Raw genomic sequence first — 20,618 nt, forward strand, 5'->3', positions numbered from 1 at the left:
TTAATTCTTCAAAGGCATAAAGCTATACTGAACACGCATGTTCTTATGATGTTCAGATTGATCTTTTAGCCGATTTTATTGCTTCTCCAGATGTTATTGAATTCTGCCATTACTGATTTTACCTTTGCGATTCTCGCTCTTACATCTTTTGTGCAGTCGTCCCATGTCAGAAGACTTTCCTTTACATTCACAATCTTGCTAATATTATTACTTCTTTTTCAATGTCCTCCCTTCCGAACACCATAATCTTTTCCACGTTAATCTTCAGCCCTGCATCCTTTCCTGACAGTGTACGGGCACTTTCCTGCAATACTACGCCGCTTTCTTCCATCAGATCTATGTCGTCCACGAATCTATGCTTACTTATTCCTTCTCCTTGCAGAGATGTTGCCGTGCTGTTGTCCTGAATGGCATCTATCACTCTTTTCATGTGACGAAGTTGTTTGGTGATTGTGGATCTCCTTGTCTATCTATTGTTGTTGGGAACCATTCTCATATTTCTTGTTCAAATTTTACTGTCAACTCTTGACATTTCACCTATATCCTGCAGTGTTTTATGGTCTTAATGTTTCCGACGTTAGCTTGCTTAGTCGAACACCAAATGCTTTCTGGAAATCCATGAAACAGTTGAAGATCAGTCTATTATTTCTCTTTGCTTTCTCTACTATAAGCCTTAACATCAATATTTGCTTTACTGTGTTTCTATCTTTCCAAATTTCTCTCTGTTCATCTGCCAAATAACCCTCAGTATGCACTTTTAATCGATTTAATAGTACTATCGTATCTCCCCCATGTGGCTCATTAATGCGACGGTTGTGTATTTTTTACAATCGGGGTATCGTCACAAGTGTAATGATAGGGTGACACGTGCTGGCCTGGGAAGGGATTCACGGGTACGGGCACAGAAGTAACAACCAATCAGGGAAGGAGGTGTATCTGGGGCAAAGGTAACAGGTGGAATTAGCTGCGATACTCCGAGAACCTGCTCGAAGGTTCCACGAGAGGGCGTGGCCGGAGGTGGGGCTGAGCCACGCCTGGGGGGATATAAGAGGGAGTGGACCCAGAGCTCAGGGCTCGTGTGTGGGGTCTTGGGTCCTGGCTGTGTCGCTGCTCGCCGACATCTCTCCGTCGTCTGGCCACGTGGAAGATCTCCTGCGTGGTTTCCATCGCCGTCGTCGTCAGCTAGCGGCGTGGCCGAGGGGACCACGCCGAGTGATCGGTGGTGTCGCCAGTAGAGACGTTAATATCGAGTGTTGTACTCGGTGTGAGGAATAGTGTTGGCCTGTGTTATGCCCAGTGTGAGAAATAAAAGTACCCTCTGCACAACGTGGCGTGGAAGTCGCTCATTACACAAGGATGGAATTTGCATAGCTCATGGATGTACATTATAAGTTACTTCCCTCCAGTCTTGATCATTTCTCCGCTTATACCGCCCACTCCTAGATATTTGTTTTCCTTCAGATGTTTTATTGCCTTTTCTACTTTGTACAAGACGTCATCATTTTAATCATCCCTCAATGGTGGGATATATTTTCTACTTCATCCAGCAGCTCTTAATTCTCCCCAATACACCATGCCTAATTATTACATTTAGTCATTTTACTTAGAAATGAATTCACACCGATTACACATACAATGTCAATGAATCCATATCCAATCTCTATCCACAAAATCAATCTGACTCCACCCAACCTCTCTACCAAACTTGAAGGATTGTTTTAAACTTCTTGTACGTGTAATAAAGTATTTCCACAACGGGAGTTTGTTGAATGCTTCTTTATTCAAAACGGTACCACACACAGCTTCACTTCCCTCCCGATGGTTTTACTCTCCCAACCCGTGGACGAGGCGCCTCTCTCTCTCCACGTTCCCGGGGGGCTCACTCCACTATCCGGCCTCGTCGCTGGCTGACGGCGCGCTGGGAGCGGAGGCAAGCTCCGAGGGAAGACCCGCCACGTGGCCCGTGGCAAGGAGAAGGCAGCGCCACCGTACGCAACCCAGGCTTCCACACTGACCCCGAACCTTCCCCTGCTCTCCATTATCCCCCTTGGCGGAGCAAAGCCCCGCATCTGGCCACATCCCCTCAGGGAACCTTCTCGAGGGTTCCCAACGCCTCACCACCCCAATCATATCCCCCCCTCTCGGATTGGACCCCGATGACATCATCGTGCCCGTACTCGTTACCCCCTGGTAGCCCCCGGATGGCGCTCCCTCATTACATATGTATGTTGACCTTCTTTCGCACCGTACGGAACCAACCATGCTAATCGGAGGTGCAGGGGAAGGACAAACTAAACACAGAAAGCAGTTAAACAAATTAGTTTTCAAGAGGCTTTTTGGCCAAAAAAACATATTGCTTTCCTTTTAGCAAAAACAAAATTTGATATCTTTATTAAACTCGCTATACATGGCAGTCGAGATTTTAAATATCACGATACATAAAAAATACAAACGAAGATTGCGAATGGTGCAAGTGGGGGAATTAAATAAAAAAAAACCGTGGCACACATTGTGAATGAGAGATGCAAATTCAGTCTGCTGTGATGATCAATGCCCAAACAGTTGCCATCACCTCTGTTGCTTTGGCACTGGTTCCTTTTAAAACGTTTTGACAATGCCGCTCACATTAATCACTTTAATCGATTGGGAGGAGACTTGAAAGACTGAGTTGTCGTGAGGCGGCAAGGCCGGAGAGTGGCGAGTTTAGCAGCTCGGGGGGGGTGAAGGATTAAGGGTGATGCAATCTAGGTTGAGCATAGTGGCACACGGCGTTAGAGAAATTCAAAAGCAGTTTCTGTGACAGACATAATTCTCATGGCGAGGTGATATATGAACACGAGTGGGTTAACAAAAATCTCGAATTGTAGACTGCTTCGACCACACCTGTCAACGAGGCTGCTATGAATGCAATTTACAATTGCGAATATATATTTTGAAAGTAATAATTTTACAGACAAGAGGTTTTCCAAGTGACCAATGGCACATCAACGTATCCATGGTTAGGGGTAAATAAAGTACCATACAAGGCATTGCAGCAAAGCATTACACCAACACATTCATTATGCATTTCTGTACAAAACGTCAAACTAAATATTCACCACAATCCTGCATAAGAGGCAGTGATTAAGACAGGGCTGCCCAAACTCCAGTTCTCACTTCACCTTTAATGTCCTCCAACCTTCACTGCGATGTAAGCCTGCACATTCCAGACCTTAATACTGTTGAAAATTTGTCTCGCACCAAGCAGTGCAGTCTGGGAAGCCCTGAGCAAGCGTTTAGAGGCACACCGACAGTAATACAGTACATCGCATTCCTTCCTGCAATAATGGGGGGTGGATGGGGGGGCGGAGAAGGGTTTTAGGAACTTTGCCAAAGATGAAGCAAAGCGAGAACATTAATTACATGCTCAATTCTGACATGCAGTAATGGCATTATTTGTTAATGCGCATCAGTTTCTGGTACTGTTAGCCAATGAACGGTCTAGTTGTGCACAGGGCCTAAGCCCAAGCTCAGAGCGAGCAAGGGTTTTTTTGATTTTGCCGATACCCTGCGTATAAGGCACCCGGTCAAGGTGGAATACATCTAAATATGCATTGCCAAACTAACCTTAAGATGCCAGCACAGAAGTTAAAACTACGTCAAACAACAGCAGTGCATTGTGCGTCAACGTTGGACACAAACTGCCACCTCCTGCTCTAAAGAACTGCAGTTTTTGTTGCGTCTAAAAGTCTAGAGGCCAATTACGCCTATTGGAAGCATTTTGGCAGCACAGAATGGTACGGGTTGAGTCTGCAATGAAAATACAACCCTATTTATCTCAATGGTGATTGTGAAACGGTAAATTTTGGAATATTTTTAGCTGGGAAACTGGACTAGCTTCTATATTTAACTTTGGCATAAGCATTAATAAACAAAAATCCTTCATGACCATGACTAATTTCTGTGCACAAGTGATTTAAGGCAGTTACTTACATGTGACTGCTCAAACCTTAAGCCTGCCTATCAATTGGCAAGAACCAGTGTGAGTGAAGATGCTGTTAAAATTACTGTTATTAACACTGGCTTACAAGTGAAACATCTGTATTCAGATAACATTTCATTCAATGGCCCCTCTGAACAAAGTATAGAGGGCATGCAAAAGATTGTGACTTGCATTTAGAATTACAATTTCCGACCATCCGCTCTGAAGAACGAGCATCACCCAAAATAATCTGTAAAAGCAGGATCACAGTGGTGTATACTTTCAAGCAGTGGCTCCTGTGCAACTGCCAACAGTGTCCGATGTTTCATTTGCAGTTCTAAAGCAAGACAGACACTGGCCTGGTGTCACAAAACGAGGGGAAAACATCACAAAAACCGTCGCAATTGAGTCCCCGGGCTCACGCATTGCACGTGCACACGTGTCGCTTCAGCAAAATTCATCATAGAAATAGATTGTTTTAACTCGATCACACATTTATATTGTTTTAACAGCACAACCCCCGAATGTGAATCACCAAGTAGCGACTGTGTATTGGCGAATGTTCGTGAATGTACACGAGAGTCTCATTGTGTAAATCAGGAGATCTCCAAGGGGGCAGCAGTAACATGGGACAATTAGCAGGTGCTGAGAACACAAGTTAAAAGTGCACGCTTGGCAACAGGAGGGGGAGGTAGGGAAACCTATTACAGGAACGGAGCACACCAGCGGATCTGATCCTATCCAACTAGACCTTCAAACTCCAACACTAGCCATAACCATAACACTAACCACAGCACTAACCTTACTTCTAACCCAGTTATAATAGTCAACGAGACCCTAGCAGTATCCCAAGTCATAAACTACACCCAAAGGGCCATCCAGACTATGCAAGTAACAATGCACCGATTTATCAATTAAAATGTTATTATGCTCACAAATGAAGCTTAGGATTTAAAAAAAGCATTTTTTTTATTATATGCAGTTGACAGGCCAGTGTTACACTTAGGCAAACAGTCAAAATATAATTTCTGAAATCTAATCATGACCGGCGGGTGAATTGTCACATGCCGAAACCAGACCCTACCCCTGCGCCTGCCAGCCAACCAGACGTGATATCAGCAGCACCCCTACTGCTAACCCTATCCCTAAGCCCAATCGCCCCGCTGTCGCGAGCGCAGTGCTGCGCTTTGACAGCCCACGCTCCCCACTAGTGTCCCAGGATGCCAAGCCTGGTATTCTTGAGCGGGGGTGAGTTCCAGTTGGCCGAGCTGGAACGACTGACGTAACACTTCTTGCGCTTGTTGAAGATCACCTCCAGGTCAGGTACTTCGATCACATCAAACAGTTCGTCGAGGTTGGGCGGGGTGGCGTACTGCTCCTGGAGGGTATGCGCCAGGTTCTTGTCTGTAGGTGGCGTGGAGCGCCAAAAGCACGCATACACGCAAAACAACAATAACTATCGCCGCCATAAGTGATGGTGGCATCGTCAAAGCTGGGTGCACTTTTGAGAGCCATGTGAAGTGTCCAAGGCTTGTCGGTAGGTCACAAGACCCAAGTGTTTTTGGCCAAGTGCTGAGATAACCGGCTGACGCACCCACCTGTCCTGCCTTGCTCTAATTTATCCGCTCGGCGCATTGCTCATTGTGCATGCTTCTCTACTTTACAACTCCACATGCGGTGCACGTGTACACTTTCATGCATGCACGCATGCACTAGGTAAGTAACTATTTACCCCTCCTGGTGATTCAATGAATTTCGGGGTTGCTATTAGATTCAATACTGTAATTTTTTATGTCCTTGTTAATGTAGTTTGTATTTATTACTTAATTTGTCTTGTTTACATTGCTTTCTAAGCTATATTAGCCTAAATTAAATGTATTATGTAAATTGCTCATAATTTGCATAAAACAAATAATTATAATGAGCATCATTTTCTGTGTGTATCATGAGCACGGAAATAAATGGTAATCGATTTTAATCCATCAATGCATTGTTGCATGCATGATGGCCACTGTGTACAAAGAAATGTAACCCTCATGCTGCCCCAGTTGCTTGCCTAGTGCAGAACATTCCTGCCATTCCCTCTGGCCGACCTGCGGCCCCACCTACCTGTGGCCCAGAGTGGGATGGACTTCTTGGGCGAGCGCTCGTCATCTGTCGAGTCCCCGCTCTCCAGGTCTATGCCGTAGTTTTCGCCTATTATCTGAGGCGGCTTGGGCACCGTGGCGGACTGTGGGGTCATCTCGTACGTCTGTGGGCTGTCCACCATCTGCGGCTGCTGCCACCAGACGGGGGGGGGGGACATGGGTGAGCGAGAACCTAACAAGCAGGACCTTGCTAGCCGATGATGAGCTTGCATGCCAACATATGGGAATGAATTAAACAGGGAAATGCAATCAATAATACAAAGCAAAACATTTATATAGTGTCTAAGGAAGACCAATCTCAAGATTCTGTAGAGAAACTGGGCATATTTTATAGGTGGAGGGAGCTACTCATAGGACGGTCTTGAAAAGGGGCAGGGAGTAGACAGCATGGATGGCAGGGGGAAGAACATTTCAGACTGAGGGTAGCAGAGGTGGTAAGGAGAACCAGAGGTCTAAGTGCGCACACACGCATGCACACAAGTGCACACAAGCACATGCGCAGAGGTACACAAACGTGCATTAATGAAAGTGCACTCGTACACATGCATACAATTGCATACACGCAAGACATACATTCACACACCAACATGCACTTACATTCAGGTACAAGACAAAGATCTCCTGTATAGCCATAAGACTTTTGGGGCAAGTGCTGTTAGTGAGCACCTGAAGGCCGGCACGGCACATGGGGGGGGGGGGGATGGTCAACATCACGCCCGGCCCCCTTTTTCTCCCCCAGTGGCTATGTTTACACACCGTACCAGTGACAAACATTCGTCACACTGGTGTCGTCCATGAGTGGGAATCAAACTCAGGTTGCCGGGTTCGTAGCGCACGGCACTAACTGCTACACTACCGCTCTCCGTTCAGGTACACATGCACACACATGAATACAATTGCAAGTATTAATATTCGCGGATGTAATATTTGCACTGTTCTCCAGAAAAGTATCCCCCGCTAATATGAAGGGTTTACTGTACGTGCTTTTGTATGTATGTAGAACTTCTTTTGCACAATATGTAGCCAACCGTACTAATCTGAGGTGTGGGAAAGGACAACAAACCAAACTGCTTTTTGTGTTTTGTATCAAACACTCCACCCCATCTCCTCACGAACACAAACATGCACTCGCATACACGTGCATGCACACAAGGGCACAGCCTTGTACGCAATGCCACGAGGTTGCTTATGCATTCACCTTTATCGATTGGTTGAGAAGAATTTTGGATCCAGGATTTAAGGTGATCTTGACAGCCCTGTTAAACCCAGCATCACAAACAGTTGGGCAACACACACACACACGACAAACAGCCCTTGTTTAGCTTTGCAGACAGTAAGGGTAATTACAATCAGAAAGCACCTACTAAGAAACTCATGCCCCATGATGGGGTGCTGTGGGTTTAGCACCATGCCTGGGCTGCCTAATTTTACGTTAACAATTTTCATTCCTGTAAATCTACCAGCTGGATAAAGACCTTCCCACGCCGTGTTGGTCAAGGGGGTTGTTTAACAGTACTTCTCCAATGTAGTCGGTGCGCTGAAAGAGGGTTGCCTTGGATCAGTTCTGATCTCGTTCGGAATTAATGTTAGCCATGGCCGGGAATAAAACTCGCGTCACCGGATGCATGAGTGGTTAGCATGGTATGGCACTAAACAAAACAATCGAACAGGAAAACTCTCCCAAGGCAAAACCGAGAGGATGGAAACAGATCGGAGCAGTGCTGTTGACAATGTGATCACCGTTACCTGAGCAGGGGCACGGGAGTCTTGGGGAGCTTCTTCGCCTCGTTTGCCTTGCGCAGTCGCTCCTCCTCCTCCTGCGCACGTGGAAGCAAAGTCACGACGGCACTGAAACACAACGTTCACTTGCGCAGCATCCGAAGTTAATATATTCCTTTTAAAATGTTTTTGTAATTGCATTCCAACATTCCAATGTGATCGAGATGCAGAGATGAATCGTTGCAACTCTCAGGATACGGTGGCCAAGAGACTAAACAATGCAGATGCCGTGCGTGGCGTTGAGAACCTTTTCCGTTTTTTCTTCGGCCTTCCTCTTCTTATTGAGCTCCTGCTGTTCCATCTTCTCACGAGCCTTCTGCTGCCGCGCCTCACGCTTCCTGCACGCTCCCAGACACCGGCACGTCATGCAAAACGCTTGCTGCGGCGAACTTGCCATACACTGCAATGCCACGCAATACCGCACTGTCAATTGAGGTCGATCTTCCCCACCGTGCCCTTCGTGTCTACTCAGCGTGGCGGCAAGTGCAGGGTAGGATCGCCCTTTGGTGTCTCGTGGGGGGGGGGACCGATACGTCGATCGGTTTGCGCCTCATGATGATGATAGCATCTTTCTTGCCGCTAGCCATCAAACAAAGATGGTCACCCCGCATTGTGCACTTTCAGATGCGCTTCTGCGGCCATCTCGAACGCTCTTCCGTTATTAGGAAGCTGCTGGAGCTATGCACTTCGGAATATAAATTTAAAAATATTTCTTTACAACTGCTTTTGTGTTTAATTTGTACTTGCCCGCACCTTCGATTTGTATGGTTGGCTACGCGCATTGTGAAAGCTTAACATACATACATAGCCACATTGATCCACATAGATACGGTTTTAACGGAAAGACAGTTTGCAGTGACGTTTGACAGATACATTAACAAAATACTGCTCCATTTCTCCAACCTTGTTATTCTGGCAAAAATGTGGAATCTTACCTCTCCACTTTCTAAATGAACCAGGCTCCTGGTATTAACTCATAATAATACAAAACAAAAATGAACTTTCCTTGTGGGAATGAGTGGCAAAAAGCATCTAAAAGACAACATTTCTGAATTACAAATGTATAATCTTGATTGGAGGCTTTCGTGACTGCAGGAATCCATACTCTTTGGTTCTTTCGGGTGTAAGTCACGTAGGCAGAAAAAAATATATAATAAAATATCACGACGTTTCGTTCGCAACACAAGCGGTCGTCCTCAGGCGGAAAAAATAATCCAGCAGTGAAACTGCTAAGCCAGGAAGAAACACAGCGAGAGAGCTGTTACAACAAGAGGTTATTTATGTGGCGAAGTGCAAGCAGGCGGGGTCTGAGCTGGAAAGCACGCAAAGCACGTCGGTTGTGTTAATGGGGGAGATTAGGGAGAGAGAAATTAGGGAGAGATATTAGCAGACCCCACCTTCTTGCCCTTCGCCACATAAATAACGTCTTGTTGTAACAGCTCTCTCGCTGTGTTTCTTACTGGTTCAAGAGTTCCACTGCTGGATTCTTTTTTCCGCCTGAGGACGACCGCTTGTGTTGCGATCGAAACGTCGTCATATTTTTTTTTTCTACCTACGTGACTTTACCGAAAGAACCAAAGAGTACAAATGTATACAGTCAATTTAATCATGAAATCAAACACGGTATACACATTACATTTTTCCACGGGGACCTTGGAAAAATAATACCGATACCTTTTATTGATTCAAGTAAAGCAACCCTGAGGGGGAGACTTTTTAGGAGGGTTCTGATTTGGATGCGGGAAATTCCTGATCGAGTATCGCAATGCAATTCTGAGGATTTGTGCAAATCAAAGTGTATTGCATTGAATACTGAGCAACTTTTAAATTTCGATTTAAAGCTTTCGTGACTGCAGGGATTCATCTTCTTGGTTCTTTCGGTAAAGTCATGTAGAAGGGAAATAATAAAATAATAAAAATAAAACATAATAAAATATTTCTCATGACGTTTCGGGCACAACGCAAGCAGCCGTCCTCAGGTGAAGAATGAAACACCACCAAGCTTGGAGCGTATATTTAAGCTGGGTTGGAGGGGGAAGAAGAGCACCTTGACAAAAGAATTTGCATATCAAGAGGAATTTAGCATATTCTTAGGTTTTTTCGGTAAAGTCACGTAGGTAAAACATTAAAATTAATAAAAGTAAAATAAAAAATAAAAATCACGACGTTTCGGAGGCAACACAAGCTTCCGTCTTCAGGTGGAACCGTCACAGCTGTCGTGGCTGTGACGGTTCCACCTGAAGACGGAAGCTTGTGTTGCCTCCGAAACCTCGTGATTTTTATTTTTTACTTTATTTTACTTTTATTAATTTTAATGTTTTACCTACGTGACTTTACCGAAAAAACCTAAGAATATGAATCCTTGCAGTCACGAAAGCTTCAAATCTAGAAGGAATTTAGCATATTTATGGGAAATGAAGGAATTCCATATTTATGGGAAATGCGTAGGTGGGCGGGGGGTTTCTTGATGATTAATGATGATTAATGCCGTAGCACTTGAGGTCTCACTTCTTCATCTCCTCGAGCTTCTGCTTCTTGGTCTCCTCGGCCTTGCGTTTGCGCTCTTCATCCATCTCCTGCTTCTTTTTCAGCTGGTCAGCCAACGCTTGCCGCTCACTCTCCTGCGCCACAACCACCAAAACAGACGATGTTTACAGTATCCTGTCGTGAGGGATACGTTCCAGAAATGCACGTGAATCGAACATTTGTGGATAATTAATTAATTACCTTAAACACATAAATAAGCTATTAAATCCATGAAAATTATCATAACACGCCATCACTTTGTCCCATCACTTTCTCACATCACATTCTCTCATCACTATACTCTTTGGTTCTTTCGGTAAAATCACGTAGGTAGAAACAATAATAGATCACGACGTTTCGATTGCAACACAAGCAATTGCTCTCTTTTCCCCTGAAGACGATTGCTTGTTGCGATCGAAACGTCGTGATCTATTATTTTTTCTACCTATGTGACTTAACCGAAAGAACCAAAGAGTATGGATTCCTGCAGTCACGAAAGCTTCAAATCAAGATTATCTTATTACTTTATTTATCTCTCTTGATGCAGTTGTGTAGAGTTCCAAATGCGATTCGCAGATAGCCAAAATCGTGGATAACTTCGTGAAAAAACAATACTGGAGTAATAACCAAGTAATGCTCACCAAGATGGGAAGTCTCTTTTAAAAAGAGAGACCTGGGTTTAATTGTGTACAGCGAAGCAGGATATACTGACAAAGCAACCCACACAAGCCAGAGTGGGTTGGAGCGGTAGTGCAGTGGTTAACGTATTGCACTATGAACCTGGCAACCGGTGGTGAATGATTTCTGAACAATTGTCGGGCAAGCCTCTACTGACCAGCTTGGTGAAGCATGACAAAATAATCCCAATGATTAACTGTGGGATGGCCTCCATCAAGCAATGGAATACCAGGAGTATTAATTAATGACTTACGAAAATACCCCCGATTTACATTCAGATCTATCAACGTTACTCATTAACATTTTTACAAACTCCTCCAAAAACGATAAGGAGAGACACGTGGAATGACAGTGATTAAGGGCAGGCTGGTTCTGTTCATAACAAAAAAAACTGGAAATCCAAGTGAAACATCTAAGTGTCTCCCTCCCTGCTTATGTGAGAAACGAGGTAGTTATTGTCTCCATTGATGGCCATGAGCGAGTGATGTGAATTCCACCTTTGCAAGGTGTGTGGGTCAGTCTATCCATAGGATAACTATTCAATTCCAACAAAATGGCTGTCTACTCTATGGTTCTCGTTTAAAATGGTTCTCATTTTATTGGCACTTTAAATATTACAGACCGAGTTTCCCTCACCAGGACATAACTCACAACTCTCCAATTGCGAGTTCCACTTTGCCCAAAACATCTAGTTGTTCATCGTTATAGCGGTCTACTCATGATGAAATTGACATTTCAGTTTGTTTTACCTTGCAGTTTGTTAAAACTCTTGTCACATGCTCAACAGCTCCTTTTGGCATTGCACTGCTGGATGAGGACCTCCCCCACACCATGTGGATCGTCAGGGTTGTTTGACGATACTTCACCACCACTCGTCAGTGTGGGTTGGTGAAGGCGGACAGCGTAGACGTTGCAGCATGGTTCAGTAAAATATTGCATATTGCATGTTTTTGCAATGCCACTCTGCTGTCAATGTAACCATCTATGGCACCTGTTTTATGCATGGTCATCACCTATCAAAGGGCTCAACCCTGCTTGGTTCCCGAGATTGGACACAATCCAAATGAACTGGTTATAGACGATCAACAACAGCAATCTGTAACAGGAAATCCTGCCAGCTTCCTCATTTCAATCCACAACTCCTATCTCCACCACCCCCGCATGAGGGGGCCGGCATCCTCAAACCTTGGAGTCTGCCTTGCGCAGGGCGTCGGGCTTGACAATGGCCTTGGGGGTTGCGGGATGCCCAACCAGCAGTGGCCTCCCTGGTGAAAAAACCTTGCAAATCTGGCTCACGAAGCTGCGTGGCCCGGTCTCTGCAAAAGTCACTGCACGCTTCACGGTGTGGGGGGGGGGGGGGGTAGGGAGGGGATGTCATCACAATAATGGTCACATTTATTTAAAAAGCCTTAATGAGTCTTAAGATGCCTTTGTTTTAGGTAGGTAATGCATTGGTATGTTTCACCAATTCCTTTTCAATCCGTGTTTTACTTTGTGTGGGAGGAAACTGGAGTATGGCAAGTCCTCACTTAATGTGTGTTCGCACAACGCGTTATTGCTATAACATGGTTATTCTATTCGGGAACAGTTTTTGTACAACTTGGAACGCGCCCATTATCACGCGGTTTCTGAGCGGTCGACAAGCTACTTTCGTGAGCTACATGGCTGAGCAGTAAGATGCAGTATGCAGAATGATACAGTATGCAGAATGATACAGCATGCAGCATACCCCCTTCATTAAATTCTCTGCCATTTCGTGGCTACGTCACAGCCCAAGCTTACAGCGCCTGTTATTCCTATTGTACAACACTACTCAGGTTTAAAAACCTGATAAATTTCCAAGATCCGAGAAAAGGAGCATCAAGGGTTATTTGGACATCTGCAATTTATCATCATCTTACATTAAAAGACCTGAAGGTGGACACATGGGGCTTAAAGCACATATGAAAATCATAGATATATTGACTTAACAAAAGTGACCTTAGGTACAATGTCTCTAGAAGGCATAATGACCAGTGGTCGAAAATAACTATGGTGTGGTAGCGAAGGTAGATAACGCTCCCGAGAGGAGTGATGAAATCAACTCATGTGCAAATGCTGGGTGGACTGTGGCATCACAGGACTGTGGGATGTGGCGGTGGACTTGGGGGTGGGGACCTTAAGAATCCAGCAGAGAATTTATAATTGCTGATGATGGTGATGACTGAATCGATACAAAGACAACTGCTGTGCTTTCACAATCAAGCGCAGGAGCTATACCTTGAGCACCTTGGCTGGGATGGTCTGAAGTCTCTTCCTGGGCGGTGATTTCATCGGGGTGGTGTTGAAGCCGATGAGCAGGGCTCGCTTGAGGCTGAGTCTCCTGCATCATAGGGAGGATATCATCAGCAACATTACTACCTTCATTATACCATCACTACCCCCATCACCAATAACACCACCAATGTCATCACAAACATTACCATCACTATCATCACCACTTATAAGCTTTACCATTATCAGAATTACCCTGACCACATCACCATTAATCACTACCATCATAATCTTTCCCTCTCCCCTCTATAACACTGCATTGCTACCCTCACCACTTTCCCCCTATATATTATTTTGTTTTCTATTATTTAATTGATGTATGAAGCCGCAGCATGTCCGCTGCTCTGTGTTACTTGAATAAACGAATATAAATTACCGTTTTTAATGTTACTGTCAACATTACTATTTAATGCTATTACCATCCTCAACACAATGGCCCTTGTTACAATGACCTTTGAAGTCACCATCACTTCCATTATCACAACATTCATTACCAAATTTACCAAAGTACATTGGTTGTAGTAAAATGTTAACCACGTACAGCACTCACCTGATATTTGTTTTTAGTTCCGATTCTTAACTTGAGCCTTAAATGTGAAACTCACACTTGCCTGGCAAGAAAACTCACCTTACTACTTGCATCGCATCTGCATCGTTTCCAGTCTCTGTAACAAACAAATTGCTTTGCTTTAAATGAAAACTTTCATACACAAAACCCCACGATAGTTTGACGTGCTCACCGTGTTACACCTACATTCATGTGATCCACAATTATTATAAAGACAATCCTTGACTTATGAACACCCGACTTACTAAAACCCATACTTACGAACCAACATCCATGAAAGATAAAAATATAACATTGACTTAAAACGCCAACTCACACTTGCAAACTGAACCGTGGAACTATTTTGTTCAGAAGAGCGATCCTCCGGAAGATGTAACGAGGTGGCCTCGCACTGGGAGTGTTTGCGTGTGCAAATGAGTGTGAACGTGTGTTTGGGGAGCGGTAGTGGTGGTTAGCACACTGTGCTTCGAAAGCAGCGACTGAGTTTGAGTTTTGCTCACGGCCAACACCAATGACGATTATATGAACTGTTCCCGAGTCTACCTAGGTCGACTCAGCCTCAAATGAGTACATGGTGCGGTGTGTAAACATCACCACTGGGGAGACAAAGGCAGCCGGGCGTGGCGCTGGCCACTCACCCCTTGTGTGCCGTGCGGGCCTTCATTGGTGCTGCTCGCTAAGAGCACTTGCCTCACCAGCCTGTTAAGGCCATAAGGGGGATTGTTGTTGTTGGGATGTGTGTGCATGCTTCCATTTGTGTCTATGTGTGAGTGTGCACGTGCCCTGTATGTGTGCAATTGCAACCTCTCATTGACCCCACTTCCGACATGCAAGCCAGCATCAGGACTCAAGCTAAGTGAAAATAAAACATTTTTTTTTTATTTGTTACTTTATTTAGTTTTATTTACTATACAGTATTTTTTTTAGTGTTACGTGCAAATATACAATATGTAATAAGTTTAACAATATTTCCCATTTTGTTGAACCGTAACACATTTAATAACACCGACCATATTGTCATTTAAATACAGTGCATTAGTGTTCTGATTTACGAACTGTTCAACTTACGAATGGGTCTCCAGAATGAATTAGGCTGGTAAGCAAGAGGGCGTGGGCAGTGAGTGCATACGACAACCACCAAACACCCCGTCCCACAATTTCCCCATCCGTGGCCCCTGGTGTAGGTTGGTGCTTTTCTCACCTCTCGCGCTCGAGCATACGGGGGTTGAAGAGCAGTGGGCCGAAGGGGTGGTGGACATCACGGCAGGGCTGCTTCGTGTGCTCGTTAGTGGAGTCTTCGTGGGGGTTGCAACGATGTCCTTGCCGGTGGGGGTCGTGGGGTTCCTGCGCATCGACCGCATGGATGCGTTCCGCAAAACCTTGGCCAGCTTCTGAAGGCGTACACAGTCAGTTCAGTGACTTTTATTAATGCTTTCCAAAAAAGATGTAAAGTATTAATCCATTAGCTTTGTCGAGTCCGTCTGCCTGCCTGTAAAATAGGGTCATGTTAATTTTGGTAAAGATGATCAAATATAAATGCTTTTTTAGGATAAAACTGTGTTGCTGTATGGTATTTACTCTATAGAAAAAACTGAAGAAATTTATCAAATGGATTCCTAAAACTTAAGGTGTTTGTGTGGAGCCATTGAGACCATAACGTCTCCACATTTAAGGATCCATTTTAATGATGGGCTGCTGAAACCTGGATTTTAATACAGGAGAGTAAGGATCTCAGTAGTTCAAGCTCAATTCTCGGACATGCGACCACCTCTCCAATTTGTAAAATGTAATGTACCTTATATAACCAATACAATCTAATAAAAATGTGTTCCCATTTTGATTATTGGATCATATCGACTTTCATGTCCTTTATTTAATCCAAAAGTCGGATTCTATTTGTCCTTCATTTAACCAGTGTCACATTGAATTTCTTTGTATTAAACATTACATTCAATTAAATCCTTCATTTAACCAGGGCGATACATTCAATAAATGTAACCAATGTTCAAAACCAATAACCTTTTCCTAACCAGTGTGTCAAGTTCAATGTCCTCGATTTAACAAGCACATCATAATCGAAAGAGCGTCCTTTATTTGACGAGCCTCTTTGGTTTTAATAGCAAGATGTCATTTCAATGGAGGCTTCACACCACACATTTGAGAAGCACGCACTTTCTGTGGTTGTTCTTTCTCTGCTGTACTCTTCTCCGATTTCTTCTTCTGCAACCTGTGCAGTAACACATTCGGATCACACAATCATAAATCAACAGCACAGATCAACAGCATTGAAATAGACGAAAATACCCTACTGACTAATGTAATACATTATTAGAGCACTTACAGCTATTTGTCCATCCAGGAAGTTGCGTGACTATTGCAGTTGGGTTGTACATTAGGATGTTTGGACAATTCATTTTATTGGAAGGCACAACACAAACAACATAGCCCCCAATCAACCTTTGTTCAGTAGGAAGGCACTCAATCTCCTCTGCGAACCAGTCTGGAACTCCCTTCCCCCAGCTGTCCAGGACTGTCTGACATGAGATAGAATATTTTACTTCATGTGGGAAGAAATCAATACCCAATCAGTGCAGAGAGAATACCTACCGTGCACATGAGGAGGTAACTCAAAGGCTGACAGATGGGTCATGAACCAATTTGGTATATTTCCATTTCTTACATACTTTAGAGACCCATGGGTTTGAGTATTGCAGCATACGATAACTCATGAAATCCACATCCCTGCCTCTAAGCGTTGGATTACAGGTGTGCACCATCACACCTGGCTTGAGTAAATATACACGACTCTTCATGAATATAAAAACCCTTAGTATTCACCTGTTTTACGAATGAGTCACATGGCAAACTGATCCAATTCATGTTGTCCACTACCTGAAGTGGTTGGTCACCAGAGGTGATTATGCAAGCGTTTTCACGAATAATAGTTACCTAACAGTGCAGACAGATTCACCCTGTTATCCAGGTTTAATTAAGACATTCTACAGAGTTTGGCTGGCATGGACACTGTGCATAGCCCACTTGCCTACCTCGTCAGGGTGCAGTGGGGTCTCTCCTCCTGCTTCACTTCATTTTTCTTCACCTGCAGTCGCTCTGGGACCTTGTCAGCATTTTCTAAATGACAAATGACAGTACCAACACAGCAACATAGGGCGAAAGGTTGGTGATTAAAGCAGCATCCATCGACGCAATGCATAGGCCATTGCTAAGATAACATTAAATGCCATTTATCTATCTAGGAAAGTTTCAAAACACCTCTTTAGTAGGATGCTGCATTATTTATTTGTATTTAACAGCTTTTGTTTTGCTTTTTGGAGGAAACTAGAGCAAACCAACCATGTGCATGAGAGCATATCACTCAAAGCTAAAGGCAGGTTAACGAACTCACTTTGTACCGATATCTACTGGCCACCTCATAGCCCAGGAGGCTTGGGGATTTCACAAATCTTCATGTAATCCACCAACCGTAACTGTCAAAGTGCTAGATCAAAAGTGTGAGCCATCAACCTAACAACAGTGTTACCCCCTTCGCAATGGACCAAGATCGCTTGAAGGTATCGCAGATCACAATCAGAATAACATATGGAGAATGTAAACGAAAAGCAAATAATAAACAGCAGTTGCAAGTGATATGTGTACAAACAGCCACACCTGTGGGCTGAGGGGTAGGTGAATCAGTCAGGCTGGTGAAATCCTTCATCAGGGTGCGGCAGATATTGTCAAAGCCAGGCTCCACCGCTGCGACTTCACTCGACTCTGGTTTGTTGACTTTTCCAGGTCCCACCTGCTTCTCCAAGTCACTACTGCCACTACCGTCATTACACTGTAAGACAAACTTCTCCTTCGCAGATGCCACTGCCAACTCGACTTTGCCAGTGACAATGGCTAGTACCGGCTCGCCCAGCGGCGTGGCCTGTGTGGCAGCTTTGACCAAGGGTGCTGCTGTCCCACTCTCTGTGAGGGACGCAAGCACCGGGTAAGGGTGTGTCTTGAGGAGTGAGCGGCGAGCACTGCTTCTGCGGCCGGACCCCCACGAGCATCTGGAGGCAGGGACAGTCGGAAGCATGCAAACGTGCATACATGTAAATGCACATACGTGCACTCAACGCAGTGCATTGTGTCGTGCAGTTATGCTCGTACAGTCAACGGCAAATATGTCCATGCTCCAACGAGTAGGGCAAAGCTCACCTCTTCAAGTGTGAAGGTTTAAACATTATTTATTTTTTCTGAATTGTAATGCCCTCAAGTGAATGCAGGTGTCACGTGAATCTACTACATACCATATACAATGATTTTAAACCATCAATTTGAAAAATCTATTCTCACGTGTATGATTTAATCTACTTAATTTCGATGGTAAGAATAAATCTCTGTGAATCTATCCAATACAGACCAAAAAATTACACGTTCTTTGATACATGCCAATCACAACACAGAACAATTAGTCCTGGCTTTCCAAGAAGCAAAGCTGTACTCAATTTGCCAGCCCCAGAGAAAAGATATGCAGAGTCATTCCCCAACTGGGATTTACATTTGAGACTCCCGGAGGGAGTCGGGCATTCTGATCACAATGGCACCAGAGCGGATTGTAGTTGGCAAACAAAACACAACTGGAATTACTCATTTATGCAGGCTTTGGCAATGCAGACAAACGATATTGGTACGTACTTCCTGGGGTCTTTAACGAGAAGGGACTTGCGTTTCTTTTGGCGGTTCTTGGCTGACGGTGTCTTTGGCAATAACTCAGGCTCTCCGCTGTAGTCGTGTCACACACCAATGCATAACACAGACACAATGTACACAAACATATCACAAATACACATTATATACACAAGAACCTCACAAACACATCTAATACACATATCACACAACATAAAAATTGCACACATCCTACAAAAACACACACATACAACACATGCCCACGACAAAAAATAAAATAACACACGCATCAGTCACTCGACCATACTATAAAAACACTTAGCTGCTTCGAAGTCCAAGCATCCTCTAAGCCTTCAGCGGCAAACAATGATGGCTTCCCAGTGGAACAGATAACATAATTCGTTCAAAATGGTGATACATTCATCAAATTCGACACCTTAGCCACCAAAAAATCAAACATCACCACCAACATCAAAGATGGATGCCGCAAAAAAGACCATCCTGGATAAATTGCGGCAACCTTTGATTTTCAGAAGGCAAATTAGTTTTTCTGAAAATAAAAACCATTGCGAATATTTACAAGTGCAAAGCTTGAATCACGATCGAAAGATTCCAGTGAACAAATGCAATTACACGCTCCACTACAATCTACATAATTGATAAAAATTATTTTTGAATGTTTACCATTTCAATTGCGTGCCGATTTTAAGGGGGTTAGTGTTAGGATCACAAATAACGCAGCTCAGTGACACACAGAACCCAGGATTACGGTCGCACCAGCAGAAGCGTCCTTTGGCCTCTCCCAGAATCTCATCGAGCCAGACGAAGTGCTTATCTTCCACCTCGCGCACCATCTCCTGCAGCCGCTGCTCCACCATCTCATTGAGAGAGGTCAGCAACTCCGCGAACGAAGCCGCGGCGTCCATCGCGTGCTCCTCCTCCGCCTGTAGTCACGCCGCCCCGAAAAAGCGACGCGTTAAAGCGAAACCTGACGATGCACATCGCGATCGACCCCTGCGTAACCGCAAGTACACGCGTTGAACTTTGTTGTGTGGTCACAAGTCGATTGTGAATTCCCACTGTAAGAATTTGCTCAGGCGAGTGTGGGAGCGGTGATTTTTCCCCCCGAAATCGCAGAGCGACTCCACGTTTCCACAAGTAAACACGTAACGAACACATTCACCGATTTCACAATCACCAGCGTGTGCTTAAAACATTTTTTTCAGAAACATGTAGATTTAACCATGGCAAATGAACTTTGAACAAAGCAGATGAAGCATCGGCAAACACTTACAACGTACAGCAATAGATTAACATTAATAATGCGAATTTACTCGAACGTACGATACATTAAAACTTGTGAGGCCTAGCTCAGGCCTTACTCAAACGAGAGCTCGATATCGTGTCGTTACTTTAACTCTCAACGAGCTGGCGGTGGACGCGATGGTGGCGCAAAACAAAAGTAATGGAAATATAAACGAAATATAAAACGTAACTTGTATGTTGAGGTAGACCGAAGGCGGGAGCCGTATTGTCGATAGCGACTATTCACGGCAACAAAAGTTTAAATTCAGCAGCTGGGTCGGCTCAGCCAATGAGAACGTAGAAAGGTCGTGACGTCACCGCGCCGAGCGAACGTCATCACGAGAGTTGATAGTTGACGTCATCGGAGCGGAAAACGAATCGCACAACGGTCACATCCGTGACGTCATCTTTCGCTTGTATTTCTGACAGATGTCCAGTAGGGGCAGCTCAGAACGTTACAACAGTACAAAATAATTGATAGGAGTGCAAAGTGCAGGAAAAGTAAACAAATCACTTGACATATATAAAACCATTAAACCCAACTATTTTTTACCTTACCAGGTAAAGGTCCACTGAGCTATTAGCTTCCTTTTTCAGAAGTTACCTGGCTACAAAGTATGAAAGGTCAAGGAAGTGGTTTATCACGTGGAAATGCTGTGCGGTG

At 44.3% G+C, this 20,618-nt stretch overlaps 1 protein-coding gene across 2 annotated transcripts; it reads right to left on the minus strand.

Moving 5' to 3' along the window:
- Positions 1–3,885: 3,885 nt before the first annotated feature.
- Positions 3,886–20,253, minus strand: LOC144718998 (uncharacterized). Of its 2 annotated transcripts, none has more exons than XM_078594706.1 (16): positions 20,146–20,253; positions 19,427–19,593; positions 18,659–18,745; positions 17,642–18,030; positions 17,020–17,104; positions 16,145–16,199; positions 15,174–15,363; positions 14,033–14,069; positions 13,351–13,453; positions 12,277–12,426; positions 10,396–10,508; positions 8,135–8,225; positions 7,855–7,925; positions 7,307–7,364; positions 6,071–6,236; positions 3,886–5,365 (listed from the first exon to the last, which is right to left on the minus strand). In XM_078594706.1, the coding sequence occupies exons 2-16, from the start codon at positions 19,573–19,575 to the stop codon at positions 5,169–5,171; spliced, it is 1,941 nt and encodes a 646-aa protein (XP_078450832.1). In that variant the 5' UTR covers positions 19,576–19,593; positions 20,146–20,253; the 3' UTR covers positions 3,886–5,168. The 2 variants fall into 2 exon arrangements, with proteins under 2 accessions (XP_078450832.1, XP_078450831.1); XM_078594705.1 differs by having other exon boundaries at positions 6,071–6,239.
- Between the last annotated feature and the right edge of the window lie 365 nt (positions 20,254–20,618).

Source organism: Lampetra planeri, chromosome 5 (assembly GCF_965212315.1).
Source record: "Lampetra planeri chromosome 5, kcLamPlan1.2.h2, whole genome shotgun sequence".
NCBI lineage: Eukaryota > Metazoa > Chordata > Hyperoartia > Petromyzontiformes > Petromyzontidae > Lampetra > Lampetra planeri.

What these genes read in the sequence shown, in the direction of transcription:
- LOC144718998 (XM_078594705.1), bottom strand. Translation starts at nt 19,575, where the DNA reads ATGGACGCCGCGGCTTCGTTCGCGGAGTTGCTGACCTCTCTCAATGAG. An exon ending in CCCCACTGCACCCTGACGAG is followed by an intron (nt 16,200 to 17,019) that starts GTAGGCAAGTGG and finishes GTTACTGCACAG; the next exon opens with GTTGCAGAAGAAGAAATCGG. An exon ending in CCGAAGAAAAAACGGAAAAG is followed by an intron (nt 7,926 to 8,134) that starts GTTCTCAACGCC and finishes CCACGTGCGCAG; the next exon opens with GAGGAGGAGGAGCGACTGCG.